We start from the raw sequence: 14,795 nt of genomic DNA, 5'->3' as shown, positions 1-14,795 counted from the left end.
ACCTTTAAAAATATTCTAAGTATACTTTCCTGCTGAATTCTGAACTACATTGTCAGTCTGATCTTCCAGCTCATTAATAGATCTTTATCTGCCTATCCCATCTATTATGTTTATAGCTCATATTTTTATACCAATATTTTTTCTTGTTTTTTATGTGATTTCTTGCTTCACTTCCCTGCTACCTTGTCGTCTCTCCTTAAGTATATCACGTCTTGCCTATTTTTAAGTCCTGGTCCAGCCCTTCCAGCTTCAGGTCTGCACTATTCAGCCTGGACTAGGTTATGTATGCTATGACCACAACCAAACCCACAACCTCAGTGGGATTTAGACTGAAAGAGTATCCTATCTGGGAAATGCCATTTTCTTGGCAGACGGCAGAGTGCAAGAAAGCTTTTAAAACTTAATCATAAATACCACTGTTGCTCACACTTCACTGGCCAGAGCAAGTCATAAGGCCCAGCCCAGTGTTACTGAGTGGAGAAGTGTGACCCTCTCACAGCTGCAGTCCACACGTTGGACTGCATTCCGGTCCAACACATCGGTCTGTACTCTAATATGTCTCTCTCCTCACAGGTCCTGCTGTGGGAACTGTGAGCTTAGCTCCTGTCTTGTGCATATGAGGATAGGCAGGAGCCAGGCCTTGGGGGTGATCCCGAAGGGGAGCCCCAGTTCCACACAGTTCCACACAGAGGAGGGAGGTAGTGCGTGGGTTGGAACCTGGGCCAGAGCCAGTGGCCTACATTCACGTTCAGGTGCCATGTATGACTGAGCAAGTTAATTAACTTCCCTGTGCCTCGCTGTCCTCATCTATAAAATGAGGAGAGTAATACACCTGAACTCACAAGGCAGATCTCATGTAACTACCAGTTTTTCCTCCTGAACTGAAGCATGTATGTCCGTGGAGTTTGGGAGCAGAGGACATGATTCAGGACGCCAGGGCGCATAGGAAGGCACGCCAGTATTGCAGCGAGTCAGAGGGCCTGGCGTTACCCTGACAGCTTCCCCACTGGACCATGGGCCCCATCTGGGTGGAGACTCTTTCACTGTGGGACGGACAGTTGGCCCTAGTAAACACTTGTGTGGAATGGCTAAGTGCATTTTTGTGTGTAACTTTAAGCCAGTGTAATAAGTAGGTTTATATATTTGGATATATAGTTGATAATTTTAATGTGTAACATTAAATTAACATCTAGTTTTTTAACAACTAGAAATTATCTTGGAAGTATTTGTGACAATTTTGTATTTGTTTTTACAGGCCAGTTGGAATGCCAAAAATGGAAAAAGTTTACCTACATAATCCTAGTTCTGAAGAAACTATTACTTTAGTATCAATATCTGCTACAACTTCACATTTTCATGCATCATTTTTTCAAAATAGGGTAAGTTTCACTGATTTCAGGAACATTTCTCGCGTTTGAAATTGAAATATCTAGATTTTTTTATGTATAATTTTATTTTGCTGTAATTAAAATCTGATTAGAATGTTTCAGGTTTGTTCTAGATCTCAGTTTGCCCCATTTCCTAAGAGTTAGCCTGTCTAGTCTTGCACATGTTTTTTCTCAACGTGAAACAGCTTAACAAATCAGCTTGGAACCTTAAGCACTCTGGGAAACGTAGCATTCGTATCTTCACTGGATTTTCTTGTCTTTCCTAGTAGGATAGGAGGTAGTTCTACAGCATTGTGTTTGTGTCCTATTGCTGCATTCCCACAAGCGTGATGGCCTAAAACTACACCCCTTATTAGCAGAGTTCTGTCAGTGGGAGGTCAGTGTTCTTTGCTCTGGGCATCATAAGACCGTACTCTAGGTGTGGGCTGCACTCTCCTTGACTGGACACTGGGGAGATGCACTCCCTTCCCAACTGGTACGAACTGTAGGCACAAGTCAGTTCCTTAAGGCTCTCACATACCTCGTCACCACTTCCAAGACAGCACTGGTGTGTGATTCTCCCTCCTACCTCAGATCTCCTTGGCTTCTTCTTTTGCCACCAGTTGGAGAAAATTCTCTTTTGATCGTGTCATCGGTCCTATCAGGTCCACATAGGTAGTCTCCTTTTTGTTAAACTCGGAGTCACCTGACTAATAACCTCAATTATACCTGCAGAATCCCATTTATCATGTAATATAAATAATCGCATGTGCCATATCACCTCTGTTGACAGCCTAAAAGATTAGGGCAGGTAGTTTGGCGGGCTGTTTTAGGGTTCTACCTACCAGAAGTATCCTCTAAAATTGTACTTAGAATCATTTTGTAGATAGTATGGAAACTTGTTATTAAAAGTAAAACTGAGGAATGATGTCATAGGAATGGCGGCAGCGGGGCACACTTTTTGAGTTCTCCTCCAGATCTTATCAGAAACGGGACATTTATAACCCATCAAAGGACTCTCTGCTCATCACGCAAAACAGCTAAGAGACTCGTGCAAGGGTTACTCGTGCAGGTGGGAAAATTGGGCGAGCAGGGGAAGGGAAGGGGGAAGGGAGCGGAGTGGAGACGAGATCCACATCTGCGGCTGTGGGGCTGTGGCCCACATCTGTGGCGGTGGAAGCACGGCCAGCATCTGAGGCGGTGGAAACGCCCCCAACACCTGCTGCTGCAGAGACTCAAGGGATCCCAGGACGGAACAGAGAACACAAACGCCAGGAGGTGGGCTCTTTCCCTGTGTCCCACAGCTGATCTCTCCCGCCGAGGGGGCAGCATATCCAGCATTTGAGGCAATAACCTCAGCTGATACCTCCAGCTGGGCCCTAGGCCGGACAAAGGTCACAAACTCCATACCTGGGCCCCTCCCCCTGCTCTTCCAATCCTACCCCTGCCGTTCCAGAGACTTGAACTGGCCCCTGAACTGAGGAGTGGTGTCAGATTGCAGAGGAGCCTTGGTGCTCGGGCTCTGGGAAGACAGGCGGGCGGCTCTGGCCCAGGGAGGAGGCTGGGAGGAGTGTGGTTTTTGCTGGGCTAGGAGAGAGGGGTCTCCTCCACCCCCAGCCACCACCTTTTCTGGCCTGCGGGAAGACTGTGACATGGCTGGGCTGGGAAAGAAAAGACCCCTCCATCCCCAGCCCCTACCCTTTTTGGCCTGCCTAGGGCAGGGCAATTACATCTGAATGGGAATTCCCAGGGATCAGCAGTAAACGGCAGACACAGCTCCCAGCTTTCAGCAGCTCATAAATCTCCCGCCCGCCACACACACACACACACACACACACACACGGAAGAAGTGCCCTAAGACTCAGGAGAACTGGACACAGGGCTGGTTGTGTTACTCTCAGTGCGCATATGTGCAGGCAAATATAAAGGACACATACTACATAAGATAACCCAGCAAGAACTAAGAACTCTAGGGGATCTACCTGATACATCGGAGCAAACACAGAGAGTCAGCCAGAATGGGGAAACAAAGAAACATGTCCCAAATAAAAAAACAGAAGAAACCTCCAGAAATGGAACCAAATGAAACAGAGGAAACCAACCTATCAGAGACAGAGTTCAGAACACTGATGATAAGAATGTTTAAGAGCTTAGAGATGACATAAAGAAGGATGTAGAAATCATAAGGAACAACCAGTTAGAACTAAAGAACACAATTACTGAAATAAAGAACTCACTTGAAGGAATTACCAGCAGGTTAGATGAAGCAGAGGATTGAATCAGCGACTTAGAAGACGAGTTAGCAGAGATCCCCCAAACAGAACAACAGAAAGAAAAAAGAATAAAAAACAACGAAGATGGTTTAAGAGACCTCTGGGATAACATCAAGCACAACATGTGCATCATAGGAATACCAGAAGGTGAAGAGAGGAAGCAAGGGATCGAGAACATATTTGAAGTAATAATGTCCGAAAACTTCCCTAACCTGGTGAAGGAAACCAACATACAAGCCCAGGAAGTGCAGAGAGTTCCAACCAGGATAAACCCAAACAGGTCCACACCAAGACACATTATAGTTAAAATGGCAAAGGTTAAAGACAAAGAGAGAATCCTAAAAGCAGCAAGAGAAAGACAGAGGGTTACATACAAGGGAACTCCCATAAGACTATCAAATGACTTTTCTGCAGAAACATTGAAGGCCAGGAGGGAGTGGCAGGAGATACTCAAAGTGATGGAAAACAAAGGCCTACAACCTAGATTGCTTTATCCAGCCAGGCTATCATTTAAAGTTGATGGAGAGATAAAGAGCTTCCCAGAAAAGGATAAGCTAAAGGAATTTATTACCACCAAGCCAGCATTGCAAGAAATACAAAAAGGACTTCTGTAAATAGAAGAAAGATGAAAACAATCTAACTACAAATTTAAAAATGGCAATAACTATGTACCTATCAATAATCACTTTAAATGTAAACGGATTAAATGCTCCAATCAAGAGACATTAGGGTGGCTGAGTGGATAAGAAAGCAAGACCCTTGTATGCGCTGTATACAAGAGACTCACCTCAGATCAAAAGACATACACAGGTGTCTGAAAGTGAAGGGTTGGAGTAAGATATTTCATGCAAATGGAAATGAGAAAAAAGCTGGAGTTGCAATACTTATTTCTCACAAAATAGACTTTAAAATGAAGAACATATTAAAAGACAATGAGGGGCACTATATAATAATAAAGGGATCGATCCGACAAGAGGACATAACAACAAAATTGACAAACCTTTAGCCAGACTCATTAAAAAAAAAGAGAGAGAGGACCCAAATTAATAAAATCGGAAATGAAAGAGAAATGACAACAGACACTGCAGAAATACAAAAAAAAAATTTAAGAAATTACTATGAGCAACTATATGCCAACAAATTTGACAATCTGGAAGAAATGGACAATTTTCTAAAGGCATACAACCTTACAAGGCTAACTCAAGAAGAAACAGAAAACCTGAATAGACTGATGATTACCACCAGGGAAATTGATCAGTAATCAACAATCTTCCAACAAACAAAAGCCCTGGACCAGATGGCTTTACAGGTGAATTTTACAAAACGTTCAAAAAAGAATTATCACCTATTCTCCTCAAGCTCTTCCAGAAAATCCAGAAGGAGGGAAGACTCCCAAACACTTTTTACAGAGCCACTATCACCCTGACCCCAAAATCAGACAAAGACACCACAAAAAAAGAAAACTACAGGCTGATATCGCTAATGAACATAGATGCAAAAATCCTCAACAAAATATTGGCGAACAGAATTCAGCAATACATTAAAAAGATCATACACCGATCAAGTGGGATTCATCCCTGGTATGCAAGGGTGGTTAAACATCCATAAATCAATTAATGTGGTACACCACGTTAATAAAATGAAAAAAATCATATGATCATATCAATAGACGCAGAAAAAGCATTCCATAAAATCCAGCAGCCATTTATGATAAAAACCCTTAAGAAAGTGGGAATAGAGGCATCATGTCTCAACATAATAAAGGCCATATATGATAAACCCACAGCTAACATCATACTCAATGGGGAAAAGCTAAAACCATTCCCCTTAAGATCAGGAACAAGGCAAGGTTGCCCACTTCCTCCACTTCCATTCAACATAGTGCTGGAAGTTCTAGCCACAGCAATCAGACAAGAAAAAGAAATAAAAGGCATCCAAATCGGTAAGGAGGAAGTAAAATTGTCATTATATGCAGATGATATGATACTATATATAGAGAACCCTAAAGACTCCACCAAGAAACTATTAGAGCTGATAGGTGAATTTAGTAAAGTAGCAGGATACAAAATTAATATTCAGAAATCAGTTGCATTTGTATATACCAATAATAAAACATCAGAAGGAGAAATTTTAAAGGCAATCCCATTTACAATTGCTCCAAAGACTGTGAAATACTTGGGAATAAATTTAACCAAGGAAGCAAAAGATCTGTACTCAGAAAATTATAAGACACTGAAGAAAGAAATGAAAGAAGATACAAATAGATGGAAACACATACCATGTTCATGGATAGGAAGAATTAATATAGTTAAAATGTTCATACTGCCTAAGGCAATATACATATTCAACGCAATTCCTATCAAACGACCAACGACGTTTTTCACAGAAATAGAACATATAATCCTAAAATTTATATGGGACCATAAAAGACCCCAGATGGCCTCAGCAATCTTGAGAAATAAGAACAAAGTGTGAGGTATAACAATACCTGACGTCAAATTATACTAAAGGCTACAGTAATCAAAACAGCATGGTACTGGCATAGAAACAGACCCATAGATCAATGGAACAGAATAGAGAGTCCAGAAATAAATCCATGCCTATATGGCCATTTAATCTACGACAATGGAAGCAAGAATGTACGGTGGGGTAAAGACAGTCTATTCATAAATGGTGCTGGGAAACCTGGACAGACACATGCAAAAAAATGAAGCTGGACCACCTCCTTACACTATATACAAAAATAAATTCAAAATGGCTTAAAGACTTAAATGTAAGATCTGAAACCATAAAATTCCTAGAAGAAAATATAGGAAGAAACTTCACAGACATTACCCGGAGTAAGATTTTTACTGATATATCCTCATGAGGTAAGTAAGAGAAAAATAAACATGTGGGATTACATCAAACTAAAAAGTTTTTTCACAGCAAAGGAAACCATCAATAAAACAAAAAGGGATCCTACTGAATGGGAAAAGATATTTGCCAAGGATATATCTGATAAGGGGTTAATATCACAAATTTATTAAAAACTCACTCAACTCAACTCCAAAAAAACAACCCAATTAAAAAATGGGCAGAGGACATGAAGAGACATTTTTCTAAAAAGGACATACAGATGGCAAACAGACATATGAAGAAATGCTCAACCTCACTAACCATCAGAGAAATGCAAATAAAAACCACAATGAGATACCACCTCACCCCAGTCAAAATGGCTATCATCAATAAATCAACAAACAACAAGTGCTGGCGCGGATGTGGAGAAAAGGGAACGCTTGTGCACTGTTGGTGGGAATGCAGATTGGTGCAGCCACTATGGAAAACAGTATGGAGGTATCTCAAAAATCTGAAAATGGAACTACCTTATGATCCAGCAATTCCACTCCTAGGTATCCGGAGAAATCCAAAACTCCAATTCAAAAATCTTTATGCACCCCTGTGTTTATTGCAGCACTATATACAATAGCCAAGACATGGAAACAACCGAAATGCCCATCGGTAGATGACCGGATTAAGAAACTGTGGTACGTTTATACAATGGAGTATTGCGCAGCCATAAAGAAGAAAGAAATCTTACCATTTGCAACAACATGGATGGACCTAGAGAACATTATGTTAAGTGAAATAAGTCAGACAGAGAAAGACAAATACCATATGATCTCACTTATATGCGGAATCTAAAGAAAAGAATAAGTGAATGAACTAATCAGAAACAGTTTTGGAGACATAGAGGAAAAACTGATTGTTGCTAGATGGGTGGGTGGTTGGGGATAAGGGGGAAGGTGAGGGGTTTAGAAAATAGTAACCACAAGATGGCCACGGGGTTTTGAAAATTAATTTGGGGAACGTAATCAATAATGTAAAGATTTTGTAGGGTATCCGATGGACACGTGTCCCATTTGGGAGACCACCTCAGGGATGATGTAGATGCCTGATCTCTGCACTGTACACCTGAAGCTGAACAATAATGAATGCCAACTATAATTTTATATGTATGTATGTATGTATGTATGTATGTGTGTATATATATATATATATATATATATATATATACACACACACATATGTATATATGTATGTACATATATGTATGTATATACTTACAAGAAGCGGAGTACAGCATTAGGAATGGAGACAGTGGAAATGTAATGGCTTTGTGTGCTGTCAGAGGGATAGTGGATGGGGGTAGGGGGGTTCACACATTGTGAGGAATATAAATGATAAACGTCTAAGTATTGCTTTGTCTTGTGCACCTGAAACTAATAAAAAAAAGTAAAACTTTTATCTGATAAAAATGAATCTTACGTATTTTGAATTTGAAGAGACTACATTAAGCTTTAACATACAAGCTTCCAAAATAATTAGCTAAATAGCAAATATCAGAGTGAAGTAAATGAATGGAGCTGAATTTCATCTTCCCTGCGTTTTCACTGACTCTTGAAGCAATCTGACTAAATAAATAAGCAGGAACTTTTTTAAGCACATAAAATTATATCAGTTATTTAGATTTTTACATTTGTCCTCTAAAATTCTGTTTCATCATATATTGTCATAAACTAGCAATTTCTAAAGTAAAACAAAAATGACATATAATGTTGGCTTTTTTGAATTTATAGTATTTTTATATAAGGATTGGATAAGTCAGCATACTACTTTGATAATAAAAATTTTATTTTTTTTGTGGTACTTATAGAAAAAAATTCCTTTTTTAAATTTATTTTTAATTATCCTTGACATACAATATTACATTAGTTTCAGGTATACAACATAATGATTAGACATTTATATACTTTACAAAGTGTTCGCCAAGGTAAGTGTAGTCCCATCTGACACTATACATAGTTATAACCATGTTATTGACTATGTTCCCTATGCTATACTTTATATCCTCACGGCTATTTTTATAACTGACAATTGTACTTCTTAATCCTTTCACCTTTTTCACCCAGTCCCCTACCCCTCCTCCCATCTGATAACCATCAATTGTTTTCTGTATCTATGAGTTGGTTTCTGTTTTGTTTGTTTTGTTTTTCAGATTCTACATATAAGTGAAAGCATGTGATATTTGTCTTTCTCTGTCTGACTTATTTCACTTAGCATAATGCCCTCTACGTCCATCCATGTTGTCACCAATGGCAAGATTTCATTTTTGTTACGGCTGAATAATACTGCATTGTGTTTGTATGTAAGTGTGCGTATGTGTGTATACATACATACACACCACATCTCTTTATCCATTCACCTATCGATTGACACCCAGGTTGCTTCCTTATCTTGACTGTTGTAAATAATGCTGCAGTGAACATAAGGGTGCATATATCTTTTTGAATTAGTGTTTTGGATTTCTTTGGAAAAATACCCCCGAAGTGAAATTGCTGGGTCATAAGGTAGTTCTGTTTTTGTTTTTTTGAGGAACCTCCATACTCATTTCTATAGTGGTTACACCAATCTGCAATCCCACCAACAGTGCACGAGGGTTCCCTTTTTTGCACATCTTCGCTGACACTTGTAGTTTGTTGATTTATTGATGATAGCCATTCTAACCAGAGTGAGATGATATCTCATTGTGGTTTTTATTTGCATTTCCCTGACGATCAGTGATGTTGAGCATCTTTTCATAGATCTGTTGGCCATCTGTATGTCCTCTTTGGAGAAATGTCTGTTCAGGTCCTCTGTCCATTTGTTAATTGGATTGTTTGGTGGTTTTGGCTTTTTTGGGTTTTGTTTTCTTTGTTTTTGGTGTGTTCTATTGATGTTGAATTATGTGAGTTCTCTATATGTTTTGAGTTGTATGAGTTCTTTATATAATTTTTATATTGACCCCTTATCAGATGTATCATTTGCAAATACCTTTTCTCATTCACTAAGTTACCTTTTTGTTTTGTTGATGGTTTCCTTTGCTCTGCAATATCTTTTTAGTTTGATGTAGTCTCATTTGTTTAAGTTTGATGTAGTCTCATTTGTTTATTTTTTGTTTCCCTCTCCCAAGGAGACATACCAAAAAAAATATTACTAAGAGCAATGTCAGAGTTTACTGCCTATGTTTTCTTCTAGGAGTTTTATTTTCAGGTCTTACCTTTAAGTCTTTAATTCATTTTGAATTCACTCTTGTATATGGTGTAAGAAGGTAGTCCAGTTTCATTTTTTGCATCTATCTGTCCAGGTTTCCCAACACGATTTATTGAAGAGACTGTCTTTACCCCATTGTATATTCTTGCCTCCTTTGTAATAGATTAAATGACCATACAGCCATGGGTTTATTTCTGGGCTCTCTATTCTGTTCCATTGATCTATATGTCTGTTTTTATACCAGCACCATGCTGTTTTTATTACGATAGCCTTGTAGTATAGTTTGATATCAGGTAACGTGATACCTCCAACTTTGTTCTTCCTTCTCAAGATTACTTTAGCTATTTGGGGTCTTTTGTGTTCCATATACATTTTAGGATTATTTGTTCTAGTTCTGTGAAAAATGCCACTGGTATTTGGATAGGAATTAGGTTAAATATGTAGATCACTTTGGGTAGTATGGACATTTTAACAATATTAATTCTTCCAATGCGTGAGCACAGTATGCCCATCCATTTATTTGTGTCTCCTTGAGTTTCTTTCATCGGTGTCTTACAGTTTTCTGAGTACAGGTCTTTTACTTCATTTGTTAATTTTATTCTTGTGTGTTTTATTCTTTTTGATGCACTTGTAAATAAAGTTGTTTTCTCAGTTTCTCCTTTTGATCATATTAGTATAGAATTTTTTTTTAGTTAAAGTCTATTGCCATGACAGTTGTTAGTAAAGTTACATAGATTTCAGGTGTATAATTCTGTAATACATCATATATATATTTGTATATTAATTTTCTATCCTGCATCTTGACCGTGTTCACTTATTAGTTCTAATAGGTTTTTGGTGGAGTCTTTATCTATACGTAGTGTCACGTCATCTGCAAATAATGACAGTTTTGCTTCTTCCTTTCCAGTTTGGATGCCCTTCATTTCCTTTCCTTGTCTGAGTGCTGTGTCTAGGACTTCCTCTACTGTGTTGGACAGAAGTGGTGACAGTGAACGTCCTTGTCTTGTTCCTGATCTTAGAGAAAAATCTTAGCTTTTTACTGTTGAGTATGTGGTTAGCTATGGGTTTGTCATATATGGCCTTTATTATGTTCAAGTACATTCCCTCTGTTTCCACTTTGTTGTGAGTTTTTGACACAAATGGATGCATGTTGCATCCTGCACAACAAGAGCTGTGGGAAGCAAAAAGGGCAGCGCAGGGTTAAAAAAGACAGTAGCCAAGAATAAAGTACAAGCGGGGCCAAGGGACTCAAGCCGCAAGGACTGAGCCCGGAATTGGGCCAACGCATAGCTTTTACTAGTTAACAAATGAGGAAGTAAAGCTTGTTAATCTCAAGGTCTGTGAGTTAGTGCCTGCTGGCTGTTTTCCCGAAAGTCCGCATTGTGCTCCAGCACATACTATGCCTTCACACAGGGGATGGTGTCATTATTCCGAAACCATCCATTGAAGGTGACCGATATCATTCCATCATTCCATCGGGTCTCAGTTTGCTGAGACATCCCCTCAAGGAAGCTTTACCGGTATCTTTCCATCCGGCCTCAGTTTGCTGAGGCACAGCCTTATGAAATTCTGGGAAAGGCACGGGGGGAACAAACAGTACGGCAGCAGTAAGGCAACAGACGCGGAATTTTTTCAAACGCTTGTTCTGCATCTATTGAGGTATATGATCATACGATTTTTATCCTTCATTCTGTTTATGTGGTGCGTCACGTTGATTGATTTGTGGATGTTGCACCAACCTACATTCCTGGGCTAAATCCCACTTGATGGTAGTGTATGATCTTTTTAATGTATTGCTGAATTGGGTTTGCTAATATTGTGTTGACAGTTTTTACATCTGTGTTCATCAGTGATATTTGCCCTATTATTTACCTTCTCTTTGTAGTGTCTTTGTCTGGTTTTGGTATCAGGAAAACGGTGGTCTCGTAGAATGAGTTTGGAAACTTTCCATCCTCTTCAGCTTTTTGGAATAGTTTGAGAAAGATAGGTATTAATTCTTCTTTGAACGTTTGGTAGAATTCATCTGAGTAGCCATCTGGTTCTGAAAACATCTCTTTCCCAAAATATTTCTTAAAGTAAATTTCCCTTGAGTTAGTCTTTATTGTTACCTAAAAGATGTTTTCACAATTTTTATAATTATATAAAACATTTCTTAAGGCAAGTCATTTTCTATAGCTTTACCTGAAGATGTTTTCACAATTTTTATAAATGAACTAGTGGTCTCAAATAGTAGAGCCCCTGCTGGGAGTGACCTGTGTGCTCGTCTAGTCCAGGACCCTCAGTATCCATATGAAGAGCTAAAGCCCAGAGGGGTCTGTCCCTGCTCATGCAGTTAGTGACAAGAACCAAGGTGAGGGTCTAGGTGTTCCTTTGGCCTGACGCAGTGATTTGTGTCATGTTAAACTGCAGTTTATGCACAGATACTACAAATGGCATCTAGAAATGCACATGTGTGTGACTGGAACCTCCCAGCCCTCAGGCATTGCCATTGCGCAGACGTATTGGGTTAAAGGGCAAAATGGTGAAGTGAAAATGGAAACAGTTAAAAATAGTTCACAACTGCACTACAGGTTTTATTTTTAACTTGTTAACGGTCTTTGCTAATTCAAGCAGTGTTTTTGTTGGTTCTAAACATCTAAGCTTCACCCTTGTTGAAGGCCAGGATTCTTTGCTTTTTCACGGCGCCATCACAATGCAGACACTAGCCAGGAGTCACAGACACAGATTCTCACAGAGACCAGGTAGACAGTGCAGACCAGAGAAGCAACCAGGTGGAATGAGGGGACCTGGAGAGCACAGGGCCCCGCCACAGCGCTCAGCCCTAGTGGCCCAGCCAGCGCGTGACCGTGGCAGTGTAAGCCACTCGCAGTTTCTCTGGTTGGCCACGCAGACTAAGAAATGGGAATTTGTAAGTGATACCCTGATTTTTACATTGAAAATTAATTCCATTTTAGAAAGACAGGTAGTGTGGACCAAAGAAAACAAACCAAAAGCCAGCAACGTGACATTTCGGGTCTAGACTCTCCCAGGGATTGAGTTTTCTGCACATGAGTTTACAGAAAGAATAGTTTTTCTGAGAATTCTTCCAAAGGTAAACTAAATGTATATGTCGTCAAAGAACAAGTTAAAAACCAACCTGTGTTTTCCACTCTGAGAGGGTGGAAGTAAACAAGAAAAATTATACCTGTCAGAATCTACCTTTAGGTAATCTAGATTTAGTTTCAAAGGAGAAAGCTACAATTTGTTCTGTCTTCTCTTACTCTTTTTTCTTTTTGTTGTTGCTTTCCATCTGTATTCCCTAAGTAAGGTATTGACCCCAGAAGCTCAAGAAGTATAGATGGAATGAACTGGGGGGGTGGGGGGGGAGTCATCTAATTTCCCCTCCACTTCATTTTTATGCCTATGATAAGAGCCTTAGGGGAAAAAGAAGAGAGTTTCTCACTTCTGGGAGAACAAAACCTTTCTGTATGTATATTCTAACTCTGATGGCCTTTGTTACCTTCAGAAGTTCTGGTCAGATCTTATTTCTTTGAGAATGAAACATTTCTATAATTCACTGAAGTCTTTGATTATTAACCAAATATCATCTCTTCATTAACTAACCAATAGGAAATACAGAAAAGAATAATTATTGTTTAAAAGGCTGAGTTTTACATAATTGTATTTTCACACACACACACACACACACACACACACACCCACACCCTTACTAAAGGTTTGATCTTAACACCACCTGGAAATCAAGAATAAGGGTAATAAGGAAAATGGTTGTGTGACAATTTATTTTTCTTTATATAACTTCTGATAATTATGTTATATATAATTATCTGTTAATTAACTAATTGTCTTATTAATCATAATTTAAAATTACATAATATTAAGACTGCAAAGGCCTTTTCCCAAAGGTGAGTTCATCTTTCATGGCTCTATTGAATATTGGCCATAAAATATGTAATACATGTTTTGTGTCAAAGAATGCAGATTTTTAATAGTCTAATAGTCAAATTTTGATTACCTAAGAATTTTTAAAATGGAGTAGCTTACACATTGGTAAGCAAACAAAAATTGTTTTTTTTTAATTATCTGGAACCTTTTGATTGATTAAATTTCCAGATAAACTAAATATTAACTAGGATAAACTTTGTTTCAATTTGTGACTAAAATTAAAATGTTTTGGCCCACTTAGTATGCTTAATATGGTAAACAATAATCTCATTATTTTTCATTAGAGGTAGAAGCCTGGACATTATGTATTTTATTGCAGGTTAAACTCTGTTGTTAGATTTCTACCCCCATATTTCGCAGTGTGTCTGTGCATGTTATTGTAGATTATACTTTTTAGGAATTAGAATTTTCAGCATTAATTGCTAGGATGGGGAAATATAATTGAACATTATGTATAGCCTTGATTCCTGCAACTTTGTTAAACTCTTTCAATAGTTCTAAGAGCATTTTTTAAGATATTTTTGGGATTCTTTCTATAGACAGCCATGTTGTTTGTAAATAACATTTTTTTTTCTTTCTAACGTTTATGCCTTTCATTCCTTTTTCTTGCCTCATTGCATTGGGGAGTACTTCCAGTACAGTGTTGAATAGCTGTCATGAGAGAGAGAACATGCCTTATTCCAGATTTGGGGGGGAAGCATTCAGTCATTCACTATTAAATTTGGTAGCTCTAGGTCTTCTATAGATGCTCTATCAGGTGGAAGGGGGTTCTCTTCTATTGACCTAGTTTACTGAGATTTTTAATTATAATGGATATTGAATTTTGTCTAATTATTTTATGCACCTATTGAAATGACCATAAGTTTTTCTTCTTTAATAAATTGATAATATCAATTACATCAATTTGATTTTCGAATGTTGAGCTAGAATTGCTTTGCCAAAATAAAAAACCACTTGGTCGTGATGTGTTACACTTTTGTACACATTGGCTGGATTCAGTTTGCCAGTACTCTTTGGATGGCTATATGTCTGCATTCATGAGGGACATTGACTGTAGTTTTCTTGTCCAGTTTTTGGTGTTGGTATCAGGGTAGTGCTGGACTCACAAAATGAGGTTGGGAATGTTCTCTTCTGTATG

The 14,795-nt window shown here is 38.6% G+C and overlaps 1 protein-coding gene across 3 annotated transcripts in view; it reads left to right on the top strand.

Moving 5' to 3' along the window:
* Positions 1-14,795, top strand: part of TMEM131 (transmembrane protein 131) — a 177,921-nt gene that overhangs the window by 84,097 nt on the left and 79,029 nt on the right. For all 3 annotated transcript variants that reach the window (XM_019716512.2, XM_019716511.2, XM_074332565.1), the window contains exon 5: positions 1,256-1,379. In XM_019716512.2, coding sequence (XP_019572071.2) covers positions 1,256-1,379 — 124 coding nt within the window. The remainder of the gene's footprint in view (positions 1-1,255; positions 1,380-14,795) is intronic.

Source organism: Rhinolophus sinicus, linkage group LG05, assembly GCF_036562045.2.
Source record: "Rhinolophus sinicus isolate RSC01 linkage group LG05, ASM3656204v1, whole genome shotgun sequence".
Taxonomy (NCBI): domain Eukaryota; kingdom Metazoa; phylum Chordata; class Mammalia; order Chiroptera; family Rhinolophidae; genus Rhinolophus; species Rhinolophus sinicus.
Note: the sequence above shows the minus strand (reverse complement) of the source record. Positions and strands in the feature narration are given on the sequence as shown.